The sequence below is a fragment of the Diadema antillarum genome, unplaced genomic scaffold, assembly GCF_040938485.1.
Source record: "Diadema antillarum isolate AM-2024a unplaced genomic scaffold, OU_Dant_1.0 scf00000141, whole genome shotgun sequence".
NCBI classification, from domain to species: Eukaryota; Metazoa; Echinodermata; class Echinoidea; order Diadematoida; family Diadematidae; genus Diadema; species Diadema antillarum.
The window spans coordinates 2,707,885-2,734,307 of NW_027271030.1; the positions used below are offsets into that span (position 1 = coordinate 2,707,885).

General features: G+C 38.3%; 1 protein-coding gene across 1 annotated transcript in view; it reads left to right on the forward strand.

Moving 5' to 3' along the window:
• LOC139721340 (partner of bursicon-like) overlaps nucleotides 1-26,423 on the forward strand; it is a 47,372-nt gene that overhangs the window by 14,390 nt on the left and 6,559 nt on the right. Inside the window, exon 2 of the mRNA XM_071632657.1 lies at nucleotides 20,545-20,817. Coding sequence (XP_071488758.1) covers nucleotides 20,545-20,817 — 273 coding nt within the window. The remainder of the gene's footprint in view (nucleotides 1-20,544; nucleotides 20,818-26,423) is intronic.

Here is a 26,423-nt window from a genome sequence, read left to right on the forward strand (position 1 = left end):
TTTTTGTTTTTGAACAAATGATTTAAATGCATTTATATTTGGAATAGTGTTTCTAAATTTACAAATAAATGTAAAATATTTTACCACCAGGATTAGATACGTTACGAATTTGTCAGATAATACACCAAACAACTTATGAAATTAGTAAAATTAAATTTAGAATCATGCTTTGCACTAATATACCTCGTAAAAGTTCCCAAATTGGAGTGACCTTCTCACATTCACAAAATAAATTAATTATTGTCTCTTCAGATTTGTCACAAAAAGAACAATTTGGAGAATCTCTTCTTTTAATCTTATACAAAAATTCATCTAGGGCTATTGTTTTATAAAAAATCTTAAAACAAAACGAACGTAGTTTAGTATCAATAGTGCATGTAAAATTTGTAACTTGTACTTTTTGCCAATCCAGATTGACCGGTACTAAAACCTTGTTATCCCAATATTCATAACGCTTGTTGGGAACTTGTGTGGAGTTCAGCAAATTGTATGCAAGACTGGGTATTTTCTTTGAACTCTTCAACTTAACAATGAGAGCTTCATGTACATCAACATCTTGCATATTGGGTTTTTCCAGCCCGTCATTTGGAATATTCTTTATTAAAAAATCATACTTTCTTCTGTGTGACTGAGGGATATCAAAATCAAGGACTAATTCTTCAAATAATTTATGGCCAGGAAAGGGAGGATTTAGCAAGTCAGAGATTACAGATACATTGTTTATATTCCACAACTCATAATAAAAAATACTTCTTAGATTTTGAATGTATCAATCGATTAAACCATAATGACTGACATGCACTAATTTCTGAGAATTTGCATTGCAATTACTCTACAGTTGCATACTCCCTGTACACGTACCAAGTACGCAAGGAATCTGCTGTGTATTACCTAAAGAATTTAAGATTGATTTTTCAGGTGCGTATGATTTCCAAAGAATATTAGGGTCCATATGATATTTTTTCAAGGCTGATAATTCAATCGATTTCCAAACAGATTCAAAGCTATCATCAAGTAAACATTTCACCCATGTCATTTTTTGAGCAAGAGCAAAAGCGTAGGGTCGGTAATCTTGAGACCACATTGAGCATAATCATTGTTCATAAATGTCCTTTTGACCCTATCTTGGCCACCACTCCAAATAAACCTAAAAACAGCTTATTTAACTCATTGAAATTTTTTTGTGGTATCTTGATACTTAAAACAGAAAAGAGATATAATAACTGTGGGAGAGCAAGAGACGTTATTACACAAATTTTACCAATTAAAGAGAGGGATCTCATTCTCCAGCAGTTGATAGTCTGGGAAATGCTTTTTGATTTTTCCTTATAATTTAAATCAAATATCAAGCCCAAATTGAGTGAAAAATTGATTCCCAGACTTTTAAATGTAGAATTTTTCCAAGTAATACCCTGATTCATAAAAGGAAATCTTTGGCAACCTCTGTTAGCTCCAATCCAAATTGCTTCTGTTTTAGTTAAGCTAATCTTATATCCGGAATATTTACCAAATATGTTCAAAATATCAAATAAATGTTTGAAGGAATTTATTGACCCATCTATAAAACAAACTGAATCATCCGCAAATAAAGACATTTTAAGCTCTTGATCTTTAATAACTATCCCCTTCACCTGTTTGTTCTGCCTAATTGACAGGGCCATAACCTCAATAACCAATAAAAACAAGTAAGGTGAAATCGGACACCGCTGAAAGATGCCTCTTTGGATAGAGATACGCTCAGTTAACCCGTTCCGTACTGAATTCTGAAATTCCCATAGACTTAATACACAGGCCACCAGATACCAATACTTCTACCTTTTAAAAATCCAGATTGATCGGGTGGACAAGACCATATATAACACATTTTATACGGTTAGCTAAATACTTTACCAAGATCTTGTAATCCACAGTTAATAATGCAATAGGACCTTAGTTCTTAATCAACAAATGGTCTTTGTCTTTTTTTTTAATGAAGTGTAATAACACCATTTCTCTGTGATATCGACATTGTACCATTTTGTACGGAAAGTTAAAAGAATTCATTAACAAATCACAAATATCTGGCCAAAAAAAACTAAATAAAATTCAATGGGTAGTCCAGCAAATTCATGGGTCTTGTTTAGTTTATGTTATCTCATCTTACCTCATCTAATCTATTCATGACGTTAAAGGGTTGAATCACACACAATCACACACGACTGTACACACACAAAACGAAACTTCTCCGCGGCCTTTCCTGATGAAAGCACCGTCTGACCTAAGTGAGGGCGCCGTGACACGAATCTCTCACCACCTCCCGCGCCTCGCGATTCGACGTATAATTTGAAAGTCAGTGAAGTCACGGTTCAGCGCGCGGCGAACCCGCGACCTACCGTGACGTCACGTCAGCAGTGTCAGTGACTGTGAACGGGGTCCGGGGGAAATAAATTGCTTCGACAGAGTTCCTTCCACTAGTTCCAGCGATTCTGCTAAAGTAATAACTCCCAGACTGTACTTCCGCCAACCTTGAGGTATTGTGAGGTTATGCATGTCTCGGTTATAAGCGTGATTTGAATTGTACAACTCCCTCATTTACTACACAATAGAGGAGGTTGTTGACAGAGAGAAAGGGGGAGGGGGAGTACAAATGTGTCCGGTAACCCCCTAGTTACGTTTAGCGCAGAATGCTTAAATAATGAGTCCTTGATTTAAAGGGTGTGTACAGTTCTGGTTGAGGTGAGGATTTAGCTTTAACGTTTTGCGAGATATTCAGAAACCACTCTATGACATGTCAAGAGCATGCAATTCTAAGGGGGTATCAAAAGTTCATTTGATGAAAATTGGTTTTGAAATGGCGGAGATATCCAGAAACAAGGTGAAACAAAGAGATCCTAATAAAAGGCGTGGTTTGTCGCCTTTTATTATTATCACTTTTTTGGATATCTCACCCATTTAAAAACCAGTTTTCATCAAATAAACGTTGAATCCTTCTTACAATTACACGCAAATCCCCACCTCAACCAGTACTGTACAGTCTCTTTAAACTATGTCTTCCAAAATAAAATATGATAACATGCCGTCTCAAGCACTTACACGTATCCATCCAACGAAATTCATCAAAATTAGATTAGTGTATACAGCTAAAACGTCGAATCGGCATTCGACACTTTAAATCCAAACTTGTTACCGCCATGAGTGCTGCTTAGTTATTAGTAAACAAACAAGCAAATACACACAACCTGTTTTCATGCTCCTTCCATCTATGTAGGAAGGGCCCTTTATCTATTTATTTATTTATTTATTTATTTATTTATTTATTTATTTATTTATTTATTTATCTATCTATTTATTTATTTAAGTAGCGAGCAGGTCCTTGGACCTTAGTAATCAGATAGTAATACGATCGAGGTAAAGACGCGAAATGACAATTGTCCTTGCACAACACGTACTTTGTCCAGTCACTTCAGGAGTTAATGGCGTCTCAGCGGTTGCCACCAAACGATTGGACTACCAAACGACATGCTCTGTGCGTCGCCCGGGGCAACATGGATGTAGCTTCTTAAAAACTCACTTTAAGAGAGAAAAAAGAAAAGTAGAAGCACGTCTCTATTTTGTCCCAATTATTTTCCTTTTTCCTTCTTTTTTTTTTTGCAAGCTCAGTAACTGCCACTTCCAACAGTGTCAAGTGAGGCTTATAGCCACAGATTCAACGTTTGAAGCTGCAGGGAAGCTCATGAAAGCATGGGTGTTATGTAACCTAATGACACCTGAAGTAGAGCAGGAATTAGAATCAGATTTCTCAATACGCCGACACGTCCGCTGTTAATGATTCCGTCACGTGTTATAGCTGGGTATGTCGTGTATAATATGTGAATTCCAGGTTGCGAGCATCAAACCATCAAAAAAAAAAAAGACGATGTTAGTCCTGTGACGATACTCCGTACTTATCATTCGCTTTGTACGAGTTAATAAGGACACACCCTTTCCCCTCACGAACAACCAATCAGATGGGTTGGACTCCTTTTCATTTTGAATCATGCATTTGAATATTGCCATAACAAAGGTTGACCACATATGATTAGGTAATCATGATCGATTTCAGAATTTCGAAATTACAAATATATTAACTTAAGGACTGAAGCGGAGGTCTACTCAGGTAACTGCATGCGATCAAATAGACAGCTCCTCCACGATTCTCTGGGTCTCAGATAGCATGTATTTGTGCATATCTTCAAAATAACACCCCAACTGCCTCTTCGAATCTTCTGTATGTTATGTATACAATCCTAAACTAAACTATGAATTTCGAATCAGTCGAAAATAAAATACCATCTTTTTAAAAAGGAGTTACGTATATGTTGCCTGAATTGTGTGTCCTACCTATATAAAGACACTGGTTGATTGGATAAGTGTCAAAAAGACTGTAAAGCATTTTGACAATGAAACATCGAAGTATTAATCATAACAACATTATAAATGCTATGTCACAAAATACATTATTAATGTAAGAAAAGATGAATGACATATATTATGATATTTTCAAAAAATATATATATATTCTATTTCTATGTACATTTCTGTTTTCCTTGACTTTCAAAATGGTCGTTGATAATCCCCCATCTGGATGTGAATGAGATTCTTTTGAAATGCTAATGTATTATTAACCGTCACTGATCAGAGTCTGTAAGATGAGAAAGTCAACTGGTGAATGTCTCATGATAGAAAGCAAAAGTCTTAGTCGTAATAAAAAAAAGTACATCTTATATGGAAATGCAAATACCAGTTGTAAGATCACACATTTTGCTTCATTTATTCCACTTCTTCACATTTCAACCCAGATTTTGTTTGGCGTGTGCTTGGCGTAATGCTCTGTTGATTTTACCCTATCATTACTGTTACCCTATACCAGATCCCACACATTGGATTTTCTCACCCACTTTATGCTTACAGTTGACATTTCTTGCGACCTGAATATATACATGTAGCTGCTGAAAATGCAAATATACATCCTGCCCTCTGGATCTGGAAACAAACAAACAAAAACCTATATTTTCATCTTTTTATGATGTTCTAGGCGTTACAACCGTGATCAGGGATTAGCAGTTGCTGTGCCGCGATGCAACATCGCCGACGCATATAGCAGAGTGCATTGAATGACGTGAAAAGCATGCTCCAGCTCGCGCACACATGAATGTATAGATCTTTTACAGTTTGAGGATTTCTTTTTCACACTAATTGCGTAAAGCAAGAACTGTTACGAGTTAAAGATAATTGCAACTCTGCGAGGATTACTCGTATGTATATCGTCGTTGGCAGGTAGAACATTCGAGTGGCATTGCGTGTAACAGATTTTTCAAGAGTTGTGCTCCCGTTTGTACCCAACTTGCCTGAATTCCTGAATACCGGTGAAGCATGAGCTGATCAACTTTAAACAAAAACAAGGACTGAATGTTGTAAGGTTCGTCCCGTTGTAAATTATGCAGTGAATGTGTTCAATATATTTTCTCGATTTACTCTCATATTAAGCCTGGATAGTGAACATCGTCCACATTCCCGCAAAAGAGCAACATCGAGCATGAGGCTGCTGTTTCGAAATAGACCGACATAAGCTGGTTATTTCAAGCGTAGGCGGATACGCAGGTATCTCATCACAAACCTTTTGGAAAAAAAAAAAAACAGTCCAAGGTGAAAAGCGCGAGGTTTCCCGCCAAACGATCCTCCTCACAGAATCAATCGCAATGCGTGGTGCTAGAAGGTTTGCCAGGCGGATTACAATGTTCTTGAAGAAGCGAACAGCGGAAACCAGCAAGGTGGAAGGAAGGTCAAGGAACTATGTCAGCATCCTCTCCGGGCAAGCAAAATGGGGTCGAGATACCGAAGGAAGGATCGAAAGCGATTTATCCAAATAATGTGTGTGTCTTCATGTGAATAATAAAGAAAAGAAAAGGAAATAAAGCACAACAAGCGTGAGTTGGCGGTATTTTAGGTATTACACATTCACTAAGAGGAAAAGACAATAAAAGCAAATCATGTGAACGAAGTACATTTCGTTCACAAAATTTGCTTTGGTTGTACCCCTTAGTATGGTGAACCATAAAAAAAAAACCTTGTGTTAGCCCTATCTATCGTGCATCGCGTCCACTTCGACTCCGCACCGCCTATTTTTCATTCACTGCTTCTGTCTATGTGTGTGTGTGTGTGTGTGTGTGTGTGTGTGTGTGTGTATGTTTGTGTTACACATTTTCATTTCATTTATGTCATTCTTTCTTTCTTTTCGGCAAACATAACACGAAATGAATCAGAAAATATAACATAGGCATGTATTCGACTTTATATGGTAGACAATGGTTAACAAATACAAAATTAGACCTGCATACCGACAAAAATACAAAGTTATGTCTGGACAAAAAAAGAAAGAAAGAATTGAGAGGTCCACTGAAAAGCATGCTTGTAAATTGTGAACCACTCAAAGGATTCTTGTGAACATATTTGTTTACAAAGACAGGATATAGAGCAAGACAGGAGAAACACAACGACATTACATGACTTGACAGAAGGGTATACCAATGAAAGTAATAAAGCACAAAAGAATAATGGAAAGAAAGGAAAGAAAGAAAAAAAGGAAATAAAATGAAAAGCCAACACGCTGAACATCGGGATCGGAAGAGGGAATTGCTTCAGAGCTCGAGCAGCTGAGCAAAGTTTGTACAAGTAAGATAATGTAAAAAATACACAATGATGAATTCAATGATTGATGATGAACCCTTAGGTTGTAGAGACCAGCTAAGTAATGAATAGTATATATCTTAGTATGAATTAAACAAAAAAAGTTCCAACTTACGCTTAAACGAATTCAAAGATAAAGAAATATTTTATATCACAGCTTTAAAAATTCCAGAATCTAGGGCCAGTGTATATAAATGTATTTTGAGCCAATAAAGTTCTCAGAAGGGGTAAATGAAACTCACTATAGATCGCCTGGTGGGATAATTATGAAAAGATTGATTTCCTGGAAACATTGAATTAAAAATGCTGGGAAGCGCATTTGTGTTATAATTAAACATAAACTGACCCAGCTGAAAGAAAAACAAATCTTTGATTTTCAAAATCTTACATTATTTGACAAATAATGGATCTGCGTGGGAACGTGGTGAAACGCCACAAATAATACAAAGTGCCCTTTTTTGTAATAACAATAATTTATCTATTAAAGTTTGATGGGCACTACCCCATGCTAAAATTCCATAATTAAGATAAGGTAATATTAATGAAAAATACAACGTCAACCTTTGATACTATTTTGTGGTTTTTGTTGTCTTGAGCAACTAATCTTGACTCTCAGAAGAATCTGAGGCTGCCGCACCGATGATGTTATACGCTGCTGGATATTCTCTTTCATGTCATTTTCACTGAATGACTGTCTACTGTGGGACGCGCAGTACTAAGCACTACAGTAGTAAGGCTGCGTTTAGAATAATCTACGCACAGAGTAACACGATTTTTAAAACAAGGTTTTGAAATACGGTATTGAAACATGGTTTGACAGAGTAGGGTTTATAAGAGTTTATACCTCGCGTGTTTGGGCGCGCGCAATTATGACGTCATATAAACCGTGTTTTAAATCACGCTTGCATTTTTAAAACCGTATTTGTAATCACGATTACCGTTTACTGCAAAATCTAAATCACAAAACACGGTTTCAAAACCATGTTTCTCCCAACAAAAGTTCGCTCTACACGAGTATCCCCACATGAGTAAATGTAAACGTGGTGGCGCCATGTTGAGAGTGCTCGGCTCGTGTGTGACGTCATCTACCTTCGTCAAAGGTCTGCATTGTAGAGAATGTTGATTTCGATGGCCGCAGCCTTGCCAATAAGAAGCCTTGCACGAAATACAAAGCGTGACGCAAGTGACGCGAATCTTTCAGGCATGACGCCATCAAATCTCGAGACGGGTAGACTGGTGGTAGAGGTTTCTTTATGCAGGCCATCCCCTCGCTACTTTGTTACGGGTAAGCTGATAGATTTTTGCTTTTCTTTGTATGTTTAGTTTTTGCTTTACTTGTTTACAAACATATAAACGTACAAACGTACACACACACACACACACACACGCACACTTTATACGGTAATTCATTTTGGTGCGGCTATCTGCCGTGCGGTGCGTGAAACTTGGCATAGCATTAAAGTACTGATGAACCGTTAGTCATCTTTTTGTATACACGTTATCTTTATTATGATGTAAACATGCATACATATATACATACGCAATCGTTTGGAAAGTGATGAGGGCATGTTGATACGTCACGTAAATAAACACGTGATTGATGTGTGTTTGTATGCTCATGTGAAGATTTGTTCGTGTGGGCGGTTAGTTGTGCCACGATTGGTTGAGAGCCTCGGCCAATCATGTTCTTGTATTTGATACCTTGCATGCCTTGTGTGTTACTAGAATCTGACTTGTGTTAAGGACACTCTCAGCAACATGCCTTTCGCATTGGCAGCAGTGTGACTTCAATGCCAAAAGAAACAAAAACAAAGTGACAAAAAAAAATAACTCAGCAAGGAAGCAAGGAAAACTCATACAAAGTTTTCCGTTGTAATCTGTTCAGCTTTAGGAATTGATCTCGTTGTCTACAAGCTGCCCGGAGGCGATTTAATCAACAGCGTGCGATACTCAAGTTGGCAATCAAAGTTCTTTTTTTTTATTGAAACTATTTTCTCTCTTTCTTTCTTTTTTTTTTGGGGGGGGGGAGGATGGAATTATTTCGCAAAGAAGAAACGTACTGTCTGAATGCCAGACAACATTCACGTCGACGTCTACACAAAACAGGCATTTAGCTGTTTTTTGAAATAGTGAATTACGCCCCTGATGTCGCGACATGCGGCAATCGCGTTTGTAAATGTCACAACTTTCTCACGATCAGTTTGCAGCCGTTATCTCCTTTAATGAAATAACAGAGTGAAATGACACGTTAATGCAGCCTCTGGGCCTTCTAAACGAAGGCCGATCAATAGTGAATTATGTTCGTTAAGAATGATTCTTGCGTGTAAGCCTTTAGCATGCGTAATGAATGATGCTCCTAACGACGGCAAGGAATGGCTTTCTACGCGCCATTAAATGTGTTTAACTTATTTCCTGTTCCTTTTGGACCACACACCGATAGGAAAAAAAAGCCATCTTGCATAAGCACTTCCCAGACAGTTTGGAACGGTACCAGAGTCCAGACATACTTGTACCTGAGGGTTAGACACGTTACGACCTTGACCCTGTAGTGTATGTACCTGTACGCCACCCCAGCCCGCCAAGATACTATCGTCTGAATGAGATGTTAAACGATTTTACAGCCGCTACTTCGCCGGTTCATTGGCTGGGTGCCAAAATAGTATCGTCTGGCGTGAAGGTTAATCCACACATTTCGCCTTTAATGTGTCTTTCATGTCCGACCCATTTGCCTTCGATAAATATGGCACTGTCCCAAATACACGTACCAGCACGTGAAAGGCACAGTAAGAATGTTTTGCTGGCAAACTGTCAGAACTGAAACGTAAAAAACAGTTTCCTCTTTGCTTGCTTTGTTTGATATTGCTTTGGTGTTTTCCACTACGTCCCAAGGCTCTCAGTCATTGTCAATAATGTCTGTAAATCTTCCGACAGAAATCAATTCATTGAATCGATTGTAACTGCTTGACTGATCACTATCGATTATGTCTGATTCAAGCGATTTGCGCATGACATGAAATAACCCTCCATCGCGTCCGCCCGCAAGTTTCACTTGGTAACATTATGGGTTTGATGTTCGCGCTGTTTCGAAAGAGGCGTGACGTTTCCAAAAAAAAAAGGGGGGGGGGTGTGCCGGTCACTTTGCATTTTAGCTTTGGTCTCTGCAGGGAGGTGAGATATTCGTCTCACCTCCCTGGTCTCTGTCAATCGTAGAGAACGGGGAAGTTGCTGTTCTTGGTGTGGTTGTAGTTTTCAAAGCAGGGACGTCCTCGGTCAAGCAGCAAACGGCACCCCTTTAACAATCGTGGAACACTCGTCTAAAGACTTGTGTGAGAATCGTTGGGATTGAACCGTAGGCAGCTAGAAATGATTTACCCGAAAGGAACGTGAAGCTCCATCCATGTTCCTTTAATAATGATAATAAAAAGTCCAGAAACTCAGGCAATGGGGCGTTGGTTACGAGTTCCTCTCGTCCGCTCACCTAAAAAGCAGGCACAGGGTTAGGCATTCCTAACGTGTGTAAAGACATCTGGAAAAGTCGCTCGCCACAATTCCGATTGCGTCAATGGACGGCCAAAGGTCGCGTTGTCGTCTGCAGAAGGAGCGCGCGTTTTACTACAATGTTTTGGTTCCCACGTAGGCAAGGGTGTGCGTTGCGGCCCCATCACTCGACACGCACCATGGCGCTGCCGACATGGAGACATGGTGATGGAAAATTTCGCGCGTAAAAGTTTGCAGAGTCTTTTATCCATTTTTGCAGACATTTGTCCTATTTTCCATGTGTCCTAAGCTCTTACAAAGCTTTTCATCTTCTAAAAGGCCAGAGATCGACACTGCGACAGATCTGGTAATCTCTGAATCCGACTATATTATCTCATGCCTTTGCATTTGTATTTTCCCACTGACGTGACTGAGTTCCTGTAGACAGGGATTGGTTTTCATTTTACATCATATGAAACAGTAACGAATATCAATAAACACGGTTTTTACCGTGGAGTTTCTATATCGTAACCACACCCCTACAGATCTGAAAATGATAAACGATAATTTCACAAGTTGTAGATTGCAAAGTAGTCCAGATTACGTACCTGCTGCTAAGAACAAAGTACTAGTAACCCGTTACATTCCGTATTGCCGCCATGCAACCCTCAACTGTTTTGTTTTGTTGGTTGTTGTTTTTTTTTAATGGAAATTTCCAATACAATCAAATAGGATCCAAACGGCAATGATGCTTTATGAAGTAAGATAGAAACGGTGATTGCAATTATTGTGACACGATCCGACGGGCAATCCACAAAAGAAGATAATTGGGTGGTTTAGCATACCGATGTGAGATCAATCCAATACGATATGTATGAAACAATGAAATTATGGACGGTTAAATTCAGTTTACATGCTTCAATTTTAGGTGGGTCCTTGTGTTTTCCCATATCACGCTGATTTTTATATCTTTTTGAAATAACAAGTTTTAGTTTGTATTCTAAGGCCGCGTTCAGACACACCCAGTTATGGTATATCCATAAGTCGTTTATGGATACAACTTATGAATAAAATACAATTCACACCGAGCTATCGTTTATTCACATGATGTATGGATGTAGGCTACAACGTATATCATGAAATGGGCTTTAGAATCTCTGTAATCTGATTGGTCAATTGTCATGCATGGATTTGTACTGATTCTCAATGAGCCATGCGTCCGGTAAAATCCGAACGCATGGCCATGAGTCCGGTAAAATCCAAATGCATGGCTTAAGCCTTGTATAGTGTTGTTGGTGTGCCTAACGCATCATGGGGAAAAACGGGTTGTATTTCATAGATTTGCGGGCCCATTATATAACACGAATGATGCACAATGAGAACTGGATGCTCTCGTTTAACCTTTGGTCTGAAACCCACTTAAACAGTTCCAAAGTTAACCTCATGCATCCAGTTCTCACCGATCTACTCTTGTCTCGTGCATCATTTGTATATTGATACATGAAATTATTTAGACACAACATCCCGATAAACGCTAGTCGTATGGCAGTATCAGTGGTGCATTCATCTAGTAGTTAGCGCTAACCCTGTGGCGAGCGCCACGAATAAGACCCGCCCACATATACGACACGGAAAACATCGTATGGATACACGTCGTACATCTAAACAATGCTCAGAACATCATTTTGATATACGACGTCTATCCATACGACGTTTCAATAAACGAACATTTAGACACATGAAAACTGAATCTATGTATTTGTTGAAGTATACTAGAAAACGTTGAATTAGACGGAAGTAAATGTCCATACCGTTGCGAGACGAGTCCGACATATTGGCATTATATACTGTCCCAGCTCGTGCTGCATGTGGTAAATTACCATTGTCCTGAATCAGTACCTTTCGGACTAGAGCGTTCTCGTAAGGATAAGGACGTATGGATATAGGACATTTTGTTGTCTCTGAATGCCCGTATATTGATACGTCGCATGCGTATACACCATACATGGAAACGGTGAACTGAGCGTCGTTTCGATATACGACGAATATTCGTGCGTGACTGCTCTTATATCGATACGTCGTGTAAATAGGCGGAACTTACTAGCAAGGAGTTAGGATTAGCGCGATTCTATCGCATGCATGTATATCATTAGTATTGGAATGTGAATGGTCATATATGAATGCGTTGTATTTCCACATGTCGTATGAATATAGAATAACTAGTTGCATCTGACAGCGCTGATAATTTGCATTGATTTATCTTGCTCAGCACCACCGGATAACCAAACTTTGACACATTGTCCAAAAGTACAAGCGGATTCGCGTGGACACTCTTGGATCTATATTCAGTTTGATTGCATGACTTATTAAACTGTTGTGCACTGAGCAATCTGAAACATAATTCAAATAATTTTCTTCTGTTTTTAATTAATCGAGTTTTCTATAGTTCCTTATGTGTTGCAATTTGGGGGAAAGATATTCAGCGATCGAAAATTGAGAATTCATCGATACTGTTTGCCCTTGTGTTGTTTAGGTAAAGATCTGTTCGTAACTTTGTTTCGACTTTAAAACACACACATGCGCACACACAACATCACAGGCAAACACCAACAGAAACTGGCATTACAGAAAAAAAAAAAGATCTGAGAACAAGTACACGACTGACTCACGTTAGCGCTTCATTGGGATCCAATGTGGCTGACTCGAGCGCGCTGATTTAATAATTCGATCTGAACTACTAGTATGCGCGGGAAAAAGCTGTGTTGGATCCCGTTTCAACACCATTACACATGGCGTGATTATTGGCTACGAAATGCTGGCAGGGTGAGCTAGTACTGCAGCACCAACTTTAGGATGGACCTGAATGTAGCATCCAGTCATGGTTGGCGGTCCAAACTCTTTAGTATTATCAATGTGCATTTGCATGTGTCTGTGGTTGTGTGTCTGTCTGTCTGTGGACTGTTTGTGACGCATACGACATTAAAAAACACATTCTGTGAGGTTCATTGACACTTATGACCCTTTGCACTCTGAGTCGCTGACACTCAAGTGTGCTTTCGAAAAGAAAAGAGTGCCAAGGAACACAACTTACAAACCAACAAGGCAAATGTACAGAAGAGTACATAAATAAATGACTATATCGATACATAAATTGATAAATGAATGTTGATTTCTCAGCAAGGACCGTCATAAGTTTCAATTCAAGTAGCATGAGTTCCTACATCAATATATTGGAAATTGCCCCATATCATGGAAAGCCTTGTAGAAGTAGTACAAGTGCTTATTTTGAATATGCCTGATGCTCAAATCAACAGGGAGAGTGACCCATGTTGTCAGTTTTTGTTTTGTTTTGTTTTATAATATTTTGTTGTCTTGCTTTTCTAGGCCTCACCAAAGTTTCGTATTTTTTATTTCGTTGCAAGGTATAGTTTTGCCTGCGCAGGATTTCAGTCCAAAGCACCCATGCGTTATCGTTATCGACTGGGATGAATCCAAAGATTTTTGCGATTTCGTTTTACCTTAGTTCAAAATATCAAACTTTTTTGTTATAACGACAAGTAAAAAAAAAAAAAGTTTCCTTTTTTAACACTCACCTGAAGACAAAGTGGTCGTGTTCGTTAGGTAAATGTGAGATTATGAAATTTGAAGGGATGTGTGAATAAACACAGATATTTTAATTTACTCTCGCGTCTTTGAGGAATAGAATTATGTAGATAAAAAAGGCAAGGGAAAGGCATGAAAAACCGGGAAAAAATAAAACAGCACATGAAAGGTTTGTATATTTCACTCGTTGGAAACAATTGAGATGAAGGAATAAAAGGTAATATGTGTCATCATGATAATGATACACAAAACCGACACACAGCCGGCTAGATTCGAACTGCAAGCACTATAATTCTAAATATTGCCATATTCCCTATTTAACCAATAATTGATACCGCAAAAGTTCAGGCGGATCTCACACAAAGGCATAGAGCGCGGTGGCATCAAAAGCCATACGGTCTTTACGTGTGTGACCGTTTTGGATAACTGATGATATCCATTAAAGACTCACTACGTATATTCTGGTCGCTTCTCAGATACCGTTTTGATTGAAACACTCGCTACTACGAACCTACACAATTAAAGCGAGCCTAAACTATGTAGTTAAAAGACTTGGGAATATAATTTTGATGTTAGGACTTGGAGGAAATGTCCACGAGGTGAAGCTTCGTCGACGGAAACCGATCGGGGCAACCTTGAACTTCGCAAATATAATTGATACTACCATTAAAAGGGTCCTTTTCCTTTTGGGCATACATTTTGACATCACAATAAATGCAGACACGCTCTTCATAATGTCAAGTTGCGCCAACTCTGATTTATCATATCTTGATATAAATCTGATATGAGATATCTCGATATAGTTGTTTACCATGCCGTGGCGAAAAAGTAGACAAAAATGAGGTTTCTTTTCTCGGCGAGTTTGATATGGAAATACGCGATGGCTGATACATCACTACCTATTTTACCCTGTTCATCTTCACTGAAATTAGTGCAGACTTCAATGTTATCTATAATAAGGGGCAAAGCTGATTTCACTGATTATTTTTGATGATAATTACTGCTTATTTTCTTTTTTTTCTTTCTAAAACCATCACTAAACTTTCAATAATTTGTTTATCAAAAGATCAATTTAGCTGATTGGTAAATATTTTTCACAGAGCGTAATAAAAAGGCCGCATAATCATGATTATTCAAGCACAGTCCCTTTCTTACTATCGAAAATGTCTTATTTACCTATTCAGCCAACGACACATTGAATGACTGTGTATGAAAAGGAAAATATTCAGTGAGATGCATATTATGATATATGTAATATATATATATATATATATATATATATATATATATACACGTTTTAAATATGTACCACTATATGAATACATACATTATCTTTGTATCCTTACGTTTGATTTATTCTTAATTTGTATGCACAAGTCGAAAAATTAGCAAACTCGAAGAAATATTCTACCGGGATGAAATATAAACGTGTAAATTCTGTGGTGCAAGTCGGTTGTGCGCTTCGGATTCGACCGACGCAAGGTTGACTGTATAACAAATATCAATTCATGCACATCTTTATCAATATCAGTTCGCAAGGCTATAAAATGTGACTATCCTTTCCCGTGATGAGAGGTCTTACGACATTATCACTTCTCGTTGTTCGTTGATTTTCTTTATTTACTTGAGTTGGTTCTGTTTTTATTGTTCCGTTGTGTGTGTGTGTGTGTGTGTGTGTGTGTGTGTGTGTGTGTGTGTTTAGAACTCTGATATTGTGGCGTGGCTGCTTGTTGTCGCGCTTATTCGTACAGGGGGGGGGGCATTAGAGGTACTCTGAAAGTAGACGAACTGAATCTCTGTAGCATTCTACATAGATAGACTATGTTTCACAGTCGAGACAAATCAACCTTGTAGGTCCTCACTAAGTTTTGGTCGTGACCTCTGGAAACTTGCCAGCTTCTGGTTAATGATCCCTGGTTGCTAATGAGAAATGTCTACATCCGACTTGGTAGCAGGAAAGGGAGCTGGCCGTGGAAGAATGTTCCGGTGACACGAACAGTGGCAGACGGAGAGAGGATGGAAAAAAAGAAGAAGGAAAAACCGAGCGAGAATAAATGGCACAAAGAATATTATCATTTAAAGAATGAAAAAGGCTGAAAGTGATGCAAAACATCGGCGAGTATGACAAGAATCAGAATTTACAAGAATGAGAAAGAAGAGATAGATCGGTGTGACGACAAACTGGAATAAACTGGGAGTTTTTAAACAGCAGATAAAGAAGTAAACAAAAAACCCTAACAACAACGGAAAGTAAAGACAGAGAGACAGACAGAAAACCCAACGAAGAGAGGTACAGGGAAAAACGATACCAAACCAGATGGTAATTTTTCTTTTAAAGGGACGCATTATGAATCATAACGCCTGAATGAAGGGTTAGTCATTGAACTCCCTCGAACAAAAACAAACAGCCCGATTTTTTTTTCCTTTTTTTTTTTGTTGCGGCTTTTAATTGTCCCAGACTATTCCTTTGAACGCAGCGGAGCAGAAATTAAGAAGGTCGATCGATGCCAGGAAGACCGTGGAACGAAACAGAAAATTGAGGTCAAACCTTGGGCATGAAGCAAGCACAGTGAGTTTCTCGAAAAAGGAAAAGAAAAAAAAAAGAACGGGACAAGATGAAAAGGGAGAGAGCAGGATAAAATAAAACCGTACTTTAGGTTCGTCCTAACTCACGTACGACCGTGACAATTACATGATTCATGTAATTTGTGTTTCGGGCGCGTTCCTCGAGAAATGTCGGATTACGGAATGTTTAAGGAGATTCATTCATTGTGTCGCTGTGCCTTTACCTTTTAGTGAACGGGAGGAGCGGAGTGCCAGGTCTCGCTTTCGCCTGGGTAGTGGGGTAGGGCGCTCTTAACTAGTGCCATCATTCGTCTGGTGACGGGAACAGATCTGGAAACGAGTTTTGCGATCTTTTCTTGCCGGTAGATAGAGGATCATCAATGAGGACTGACAAGCGACACGTGACTTCCACCTTCGAAGATCGGCGGGGCGCTGCATGGCTAATAGGCTAGAGGCCCCAACTAAACGCTGAAGGAGAGTCTACCGTTGTTTATAAGAGTGTTGTAATCCCGTGAATGATTCGACTTCGTCTGCTGTTTGTTTGTTTGTGAGTGTTTGTTTCCCCTTTTAGCGTTGGCCCACGGGGCACATTGGTATGCATACACCTGTCATAATTCTGCAAATAGGGCAAATCACGTTGGCGCGGGGAAGGTAACCATCCCGCACAATTTGCCCGATGTTTATTCAAGGATCCAAGGAGGTGACATAGAGGTATTGGCGCCTCCTGCGGAATTTGTCCGATTGACTCCACGCCTTGGTAAAGCGACCGATTGTGTTAACTGACCGTTGATGCAAGATCTCATAATCAGATAAGGATTATTGGTGTTACTGCATGAGAGTCTCCGATTGAGCTACAGAAGATGAGAAGTATATCCGACCTTAAACCCGATAGTAATTGACGTCGTCTAGCATTTCGTCTTCATCTACATGGTGGTGGATATAGAGACTATGTGCGTAGCCGACGAAATACGGTCGAACATCTGATGCGTTAGATATAGGCGTGTCATTGCATCACATTGGACGAGGAGGCCAGATTAACTCATCGAGAGTCAGCTAAGGGAATTTTAGTCAGTCTCCTTCCATAACTTGGTCATTTCAGTCGTCGATCTGAGTGCAACAAAGTAAGAGATTTGTTTGTGTGGTTTTTTTTTTCATTTTCCGTTTGTATACGATCTTTCCTCACAGCAACGGTTAAAAAGGATTAACATGAAATATATATATATATATACGTGTGTGTGTGTGTGTGTGTGTGTGTGTGTGTGTGTGTATACGAGGGTATGTATGTCCATGCATATACATATTGATACGTGGGTGCTGCTAATGATTGATGACATGATTAGCAATCGTCCGGATGGGAGAAAGAAAAGAAATTAGTTTCAATGTATCTTTAAAAGATAGTTTTATACTTGATATGGCACAAACAAGCATAATATATATATATATATATATATATATATATATATATATATTCGAAGTTAAAAAGACATTTAGATTTTTCATTCAGAAGCGAATGCAGACACCTTTATCATTAAGGGTCCATATAGAAAATTAATAAGATATATTTCTTCCTTCCCATATCATCAGTCCACCTTTCTCTTTCCTTCCTTCTCTCATCTGTTTTTTTTTCTCTCCTAGCTTATCTATCAATACATGTCTATCTCTCTCTCTCTGTCTCTTTGTCTCTCTATACTTCTCTTGTTATATTTTGCACTTGTGAAGCCTGCGGGAGCCCGGTCTCATACTGGACACGTTTTTTTTTTCTTAGTGACAAATATGCTTCGAAGTTTTTCATCGTATATAATCGCATTTTCCTATCCATGCGAAGATCACGAATGAATAGGATACAGATGTATACAAGGCCACAGACCTAGCAGCGACTTTTCTATGATTTCAAATCCATATTTCCAGTGTATTTTTTTTTTCATGTGAAAATTTTATGCATTTAGTCTTTTCGTAACAGAGCCAAGAATTCTTGTTATGACTATTACCTTTCGATTTTTTGTACTGGTGTAATTTTAGTTGGTCAAGACAAACATAGCCGTTCTCCGTGTAAAATTATATGCCTATGAACTCGGGAACCTACAGTTTTACAAGCTTTAAAGCTTTTATGTAGGCCCCATCATATTTCTTTTACTTACTAGTGACATTTTCACACGATATGACCATGTACATTTGTGTCAAGTATATTTCTTTTTCTTTTTCTTCTACAATCAAAAGACATGATTGTATATATTTTGTATTCTTGTTTTGCTGTCAATAATTTTGTAATCTCATCATTGACAAAATGGAAATATGAAATAAATTTGAACTGAACTGAACCTTTTCGCTGATGCAATTACAAACTAACATCCTTCACCGCACTTACATTTACACACACACACACACACGCACACACACACACACGCACACACATGTACATACATATTTGAATATGCACATTTGTCCAGGGAGGTGGGACTCTCCTAATCTATTGTAAGAATAATGTGTGTGTGTATGTGCGTGTGTGTGTGTGTGTGTGTTCGTGTTCATATGTTTATGAATGCATGAGTATGCATGCATTTTTGGCAAGGCTTAAGTGGGGAGACGATGAGTTGGGTGGCGAGAACTGGGCAACGTTTATTATCATGGCAGTTTGGAACTTTTTATGTGCTACATGTATACATAATTATTTTTATGTTTATTTTTAATAAATTAACACATCGTTACTTTTTTTTAAGAGTTTAATGACAAAGTTTGGTATTCTCGCTTCCTTGTCAGATGCTTAGCGTAATCACTGAATTGACTCTGAGTATGACTTATTCTTTGAATTGGTTGCGTCAATACATTTTGAGATTCACCAGGCAAATTCTGTACCACCTCAGTAAATAATGCATGTCAACCTCAAATTTTCCTTTTATTTATTTTTTTCCAAATTGTATGGTCATCTTAATGTATTATATTATTATAAGTATATGTTCACCGACTACTTGGATATAATGCACACATTTCGCCCGGAAGGTTCTGAAGATATTTGCGATGATATTCGACCGAAAACACATTAGATGCAGCGATTGGTAACTGATCTCGCTCGTTAATAACGTGTAATGTAGTATGGAGTTTAGGAAGCTCCCGACCTGTTAAAGAGCCTCCCACTCTGACGAATCAAAAAACGATAAACAAGTCTTCAGTCTTGTTTTTCCTGAAGGAAAAAAAAAACTATGTATTACTTTATCATATTTTCGAGGAAAGATACTTATTCAGTTTCATGTCACGTCAACAATTATCATAATTGATTACTTATTCACCTATATTTCACCTACATAATATATATATATATATATATATATATATTTACTCTGCTTATCTTCCTCCACTTTCACCGTATCTTACCTTTCACAGTTTTTGTCATTTGTGTGTTTGCTGTTGTTGTGGATTTGATCACTCGCTGCTCGGTGGGTATTGGGTAATACTTGTATACCCCGGGAATTATGTAGGCTATATTATGTTCATGATGATTATGTGGGATTGTTTTTTATTTCTGATAGTTGCTTCATCGTTCTGTGTACTTACGAGTACTGTTTAAGAGAGTTCAATACAGAGATTCATTCTAGGGTTTTTGACTAATTGGATGCTGTTTGAGGTCACCACAGCCAACCCTCACAATTCCTGCGGCTATGATTGATAAACCACTTAAGACGATTGCAATTGAGATTCTTACAAATGTCTTTAAATTTACAAATCGGAACAAGTGTATGGAAATTCGGTTTAACATAATGTGTTCGTGCGGTATACTGTATGGAGATCGTAACGGATAATTGGAAAACGGACAGAAAAACCGTTTAGCTTGTGTTTCAATGCATTCCTGAGGAAAAATGTGTGTGTGTGTGTGTGTGTTTGATATGTGTATGTATGTGTGTCTGTGTGTGTTATCGGTTATTGTGATGTTCAGCGTTTGATAACAGTTTCTCTTTCTTGACGTCTTGAAATGTATAATTCTTATTTATCTCTAGTTGTATTCTTCTTTCACCAGATATCAGTGACAATCTCGGTTGGCTATTCCCTCAGAAAATAAAGCGTGTTAGGAACTCCCCTTGCATTACCAGTATATTTTACTTTCTTGGTTTCGTTCAGCTTTTAAGATTCTTGATTATACTGATTTTTATGTTTTAGAACAGAAAGTATATAATCATAATCATAAACTGTCATTGGCTATAGGTCGAGCGGAGGGTTGCGGAGCTGTGGCTAGCCGCCATGTTGGTTCTCCTTCTTGTCCTCATGTGCGGAGCCGGTCGCATCTCAAAGGTCAGCTCCCTGGCCAACGGAGAGGTGTGCGAACTCTCGCACGGGGTCACGACGGTGGACGTCGAGGTCTTCGACGAGACCATGCAGCGGACGCTGCGTTGTCGGGAACAGATCCAAGTCAACCAGTGCGAGGGGCGATGTCGGTCTCAGATTTCGCCAACGGTCTTACAGCACGGCTTCGACAAGGTGCGTCGGCTAAAAAGTTCCTTGCATATTTTCTAACAAAGTTCTTCTTGCAGGTGTTGGAATTACACATTCTACATCTCGAGCAGTGTCTTTCTTATCGTTTGGACAAAAGAAAATGAATAAATAAAAAAGCAACTAAACAGAATCTGCATTATTGGTACTTCTGGCTCTTCTATCACCTGGACAGATGTTTTTTAGCCTTTAACTCTTGGGTGCACAGTCGAAAGTCCTGTTATCTCACTCTTTTTACGTCATCGGAGTTGTAAAAAGGCATGTCTCGACTGTCCATAGAGGTTATGTCTGTGACAAACAACAGAACATCAAGCACCTGAAATGGGAAATATGGGTTTAAAACATCCAGGAATAGGAGGGGTGAAAGAAAATGAAGCATGAAAGGAGGAAGAGATTGTGTTGTGAAAAAACAAGAGAAAGAAAGAAAGAAAGGATGCCCCGACGTAAATAGCATCATCCCACGTAATTCCTTCCGCAAAACAACCCGTAACATGAACAGCAACGAAAGCACCAACTGCGACCAAACCGGAGATGAAATGGGAGCTTGCCTGTTCTAAACCTCAAATTGTATGAAGTCGAAAGATACGATTCACCGAAGAACATTGTTTGAACGCCATCAAGGAGACCTTTCGAACGGGCGCGAGTGTGTGCGATGAAGTTGGCGGGGTCTGCAGAGGAATGCTATAGTACCACGAGCGGCGAGCTTTTTGTTATCATGAACGTTCCTCAAAAAGGCACCTTCTTTTGTCTGCGCGCATAAAGGAGGATCAATTAGTGGAGTAGCTCCAGTTTCCACCTGTCTCCCGTCTCCCGAATCGACGTGAAGACGTCGTGAATATACGTTCCGCCGGTCCGCAAGGTAAATATGGCAGAGACTAAAAGGAAAATGTGAGAAATGCGAAAAATAGAGACAAGCTGAGACAGATGCCAGCTCAGGAGTGAAAAGAAAAAGAACAGAAAGACAGTACAAAAAATATATACTTATAACTCTGCCAGTGAAATAAACGCGAACAAAATAGATTAATCAATACTTGCAACGTCTTCGATATGAATATGCCCCTATATGAATTATAATGGATATCACATCGATCACATGAATAAGATTTGAAGAAAAAAAATCCCCTGCAACTCTGCTAACACCTTTTTTTTTTATGTGTGCGTGGTCGTTACTTTAAGTCAGAGTAAATCCCCCGATCAATTTTATGTCAGAGTTGGAGTCAAAGTTTTTCCTAACAACAGCAGCAACAACAACAACAACTAATAAAGGAATGAAATGATTTACATGCGTGAATGCTTATTGCATCTATTTGAAATATTGTACATGCATTCAAAAGGATTGGAAACGAATTGACCACATGCTGACGTTATCCAGTTATCCGTAATGCAGTTTTTTCATCATCCGTGTCTTTGTGAATAATGTTATCTTATAAGACTGCTGCCTTAAAAACACTTCAAGATACTTGCCCCAATGATCATACAAGCAACTAACAATACCGAATTGCCGATCCCCAATATTGACTGGCATCTTGCACTTTGTTTGCATACTTTATTTCTATGTGTTACCCTATTTGGATACTTAATATATCCAGAAAGAAAAATTAATAATATATATAGGAAAACTAAAATAGAACGAAACAGAATAAAACAAAGCAATCTTATGTTACAGGGACTGGTACGAATTCAATTCAATTCAATTCACATGAAATTTTATTTTAAATCACACAATTTTCCCGATACAATTAAAAAGATTGTAATAATAAAAATCAATGTAATCAACCAGACATATTGTGTGAGACAAAGCCATCACTGCTGGTATCATGTAGTGGTGGTAGTGGCAAACAAGCCATTACCAATTTTCGTCAGCGCCCAGTGTCATTTGGATTTCATTAATTTCCCTGGGGATATGTATTAGGGAAATCAACGGACGAATAGGTAAGAATTAGGAAGGTCATAGATGACGTCACGGCTCCCTTCATGTTCGGAATTTTTCATGGATGGATCTATGATAAAGAACTGAATGAATAATGTAACAAATCGATTTCGGTTCATGCAAACCGTCAGACGTATTGAGGCATGTGGCGTAATTGCATCAATATCTTTGAAAATGTGTTATCTCACTTCGGTTTTTCACGCATGCCCAGGCATACACATGCGTGTTTACGCATTAAGAAAGAAAAAACAATGTTTAAATGTTTTCTTTTTCTGTAGTCGAGGCCATTGAACGAAATTATTATGCTAACATTATTGAATAGATTCGACAATGACGTTCTCGCCCAAACAGCATTGCCAAACCCTATTGATCGAAATCTGATAAACTTTGTAACCAAGATTCTACAATTCCATATCGATAAATTTCTTCTTCACAATATTCTTGCCCCGATTTATTGGACTCAGCTTTCTCGCCAACTTATAGAATCAGATTTTTTTAAAAAGTAAATGAAATCGACACTCAATTTTAGCGACAAATTGTTCCATATTTTTGTGCTACATCAATAACTGAGATTTCGCTGTGCCTTGAAACATATCCCGGAAATAATCGGACAAAAAGGAAACCCATCTTCCAAAACGCCACTACTCGAGAAATCTGAGACCATGGCAATAACAGAGTATCGCAAGAGCAGTGGAAAGGAAATAATATATGAATTGCTAACACAGAGTAGGAGTATGTCGCTTAGACGAGCAATATTTCAATAACGCATCTCCCGCACAGGCATGTTCGTTTGTATTCTGTTGTTATCGTTGTTTTCGTTGTTTCGCTTTTATTTGATAGTTGTTATTGTTGTTGTTATATCTGACGTTTAATTTGTTTGGGTTTTTTTGGGGGGATGTTTTGTTTTGTTTTGTTTTGTTTCTTGTTGTTGTTGATGTTGTTGTTGTTGTTTCATGGAAGGGAAGAGAGGGGCAGCTAGCTTTCAAGCCCTGGTCGTTCACCCTAGACCAGCGCCAAGGAAACTCCAGTCACACCGAGTATTATGGTTTGACACACGGTTGGCGACAACGTGACATAAACGGTGTTATTCTCTCGCAGACTTCGCGTCGAAATTCCGGCAGGGCGTGAAAGAATGATCAGCTACCGAGCCAATATATCCGACGCTAACAAAACCGCGAAAGCGCCGCGCTCCGACCAAAAGGGTGTTGTTCCTTTTGTGGGTGAAGGTCTGGCTAATAAGGAAGCTGAGTGCATGCTCTTTTGCCTCCCGCGAGCCAGTCCGTCACAAAAGATTCCTTTACCCTGAAAATGAACTGGCCGGAATGTCGATTGAATGAAGAAAAAATCGTGAATATCATTTTACGTGTTTTCTATTTCCATACACAAGATCATCCTTGATAGAATATTTTGGAAGCTTGTATCAAAATCTCCTTCATATTCTTTCTTTTCTTTTTTTCCAACGTGACCTTACATCACGTAACCTTCTATTTGTGACAGTGCACCTCAAAACGAACATAAAGTCGCACACACTGATTTTGCGTGAGGACTGAAAATAAATGAAATGGGTCAACCTAGCCGAATTTGACTTTTTCATATTTACTGAAAGAGCGGGTCATCTTTTACATTATGCTAAAATTTGGTATCATAAAACGGGCAGGAAAGTGTGTTTTTTTAGCAGTTTATCTCCAACATTTTTGGTAGAATGGTGTGATTAGGTGTGTCTTTAGAATCCCTTTTTTATTTCTGAAAAACCTTGTCCACACTCTTCACTTTCAGCTCTAATAACTTTTGAAAGGATAATGCTACTGCTTTGAAAGTTGGCATTAATTATGGACAGAGTGTGTTAATGAGGCATGCTTAATTTCAGTTTAATCTGATAATCCCTTCATTGTTGTTACTCTGGTGGTTTACTTCCTGTTTTTTGTCCCATTCATCGCACAGTCAGCACGGTTTTGTAAAGATTAAGCGCTTGAATAGACAATGTACTTCAATGCCTCTTTTCTCAGTTGACACTTTTCCTGAGTTTGTGCTTTCTTTCCAATATTTAGATAGGTTAGGAGAGTCCATTTGATTTGAGTTATACATCATTTTAAAGCTTAAAGTCTGCTCTTTCAGAATATGGTCTTAACTAAAAATTCATGTCTGGCGACTTTTTGTTTGTTTTGAGGTGCAGGGTCACATTTGTGAATACCATGAAATCTCCACTTGGTAGATAATAGCATAAACATTACTTGAAATATACGTAAGCCGGTCATTCCTTAGCTGATCTGCTCCAACATCAGAACACCTTTTGATTATTTTATGTAGCAGAATTTAGATGCCAGCGACTAGCGGATATGCCTTGCAATATGGCTTGCATCATACTTCTGGCACTGTCTGTGAAAAATTTCATAACATTTCATTCATTGGTTCTGCAACTTTTTCATGAACAAAATTTTACTAAGAAAATATATAAATTACATAAACTATTGGGATGAAACTAAGTGTTCATTTTGAACTCGTGAAACAAATTAGTATAATATCAGGCAGTAATATAACTCTTATTTTCTATTACGGAAGGTTCGATTGGGTTACAGGGATTGAAACAAAAAAGGAAAGGTTGAAAACGTGACATCCCTGAAAAAAAAATCTAATCTATATCTACTCTTTTTTAAAATACCAGGTGCATATGCATGATGGCTTAGGGACAAGACGGGGGATGCTTGGCCCTCAAAGAAAGTTTAAGAACCTTTAAATTCGGTTTAGGAATGGAATGTATAAAAATATACTCAGTATACAATAAAAACTCAAATACTTCTTTTAAAGGGAGTTATCAGTTGTCGGAAGCAATGACTTATCAGGTTAAGGTGAAAAGGTCAGAACATCACTCTTAGTAAGCGAATATATTTTCATGATAGGTTTCTCGCTTTTGTCATGCTATCTTTTATTGACACGTTTGTCAAACCTAACCACAGCCGAAATTGTAACAAGACAACCTAAATCTTGCAGGTGCTGCAGTCTAAGAAATCGGTCATCTGAAAGCATATTCAGAGGGATGTACGATAGTTGCATTCATTCAGTATGAGAATGCATTCATCCTACATACATTGGCTCACTCCATACATATACACACACATACACACACAGAGGTATATATATACAATTATGTATACCTGTAGCAGCAGTAGTAGAAGTATTAACATTATTGTGATCATCTTATCTGTTGTACAGGTGTTACAAAAAAACATTTCCCACTTTGGATTCTTAATAGTTGAAAAACTATATATCAGATAACAATGGCATTGGTATGAGTAATAGTTGAATAGTGTGCAATTTTGTTGAAGGTAATTTTACAGTGACAGCATGATTCACTTTCATTGAATTAAACATTAATTTTTCAGTTAGGTTTCAGATTTTACTCTATTTTCAACAGTTTGTACAAAACTTTAACTTTGCACAGAAGTCAATTGGTGTGTATTGGAGTGTGTAGTTGATATCCAGAAAATGGTCCTGAACAATGGCCAGGATTGGAATGTTCATTATCTATTCATGAGGAATTCCACTATCACAGCTAGTCTTTTTTCGATCTGAAATGTGGTGTACGCAAGCACATGGAAACATGTGCTTACTTTTTTCATGTGTATGCATTTCACCCTTTGCCAAGAATTCAGACTAGCAGTGGCCA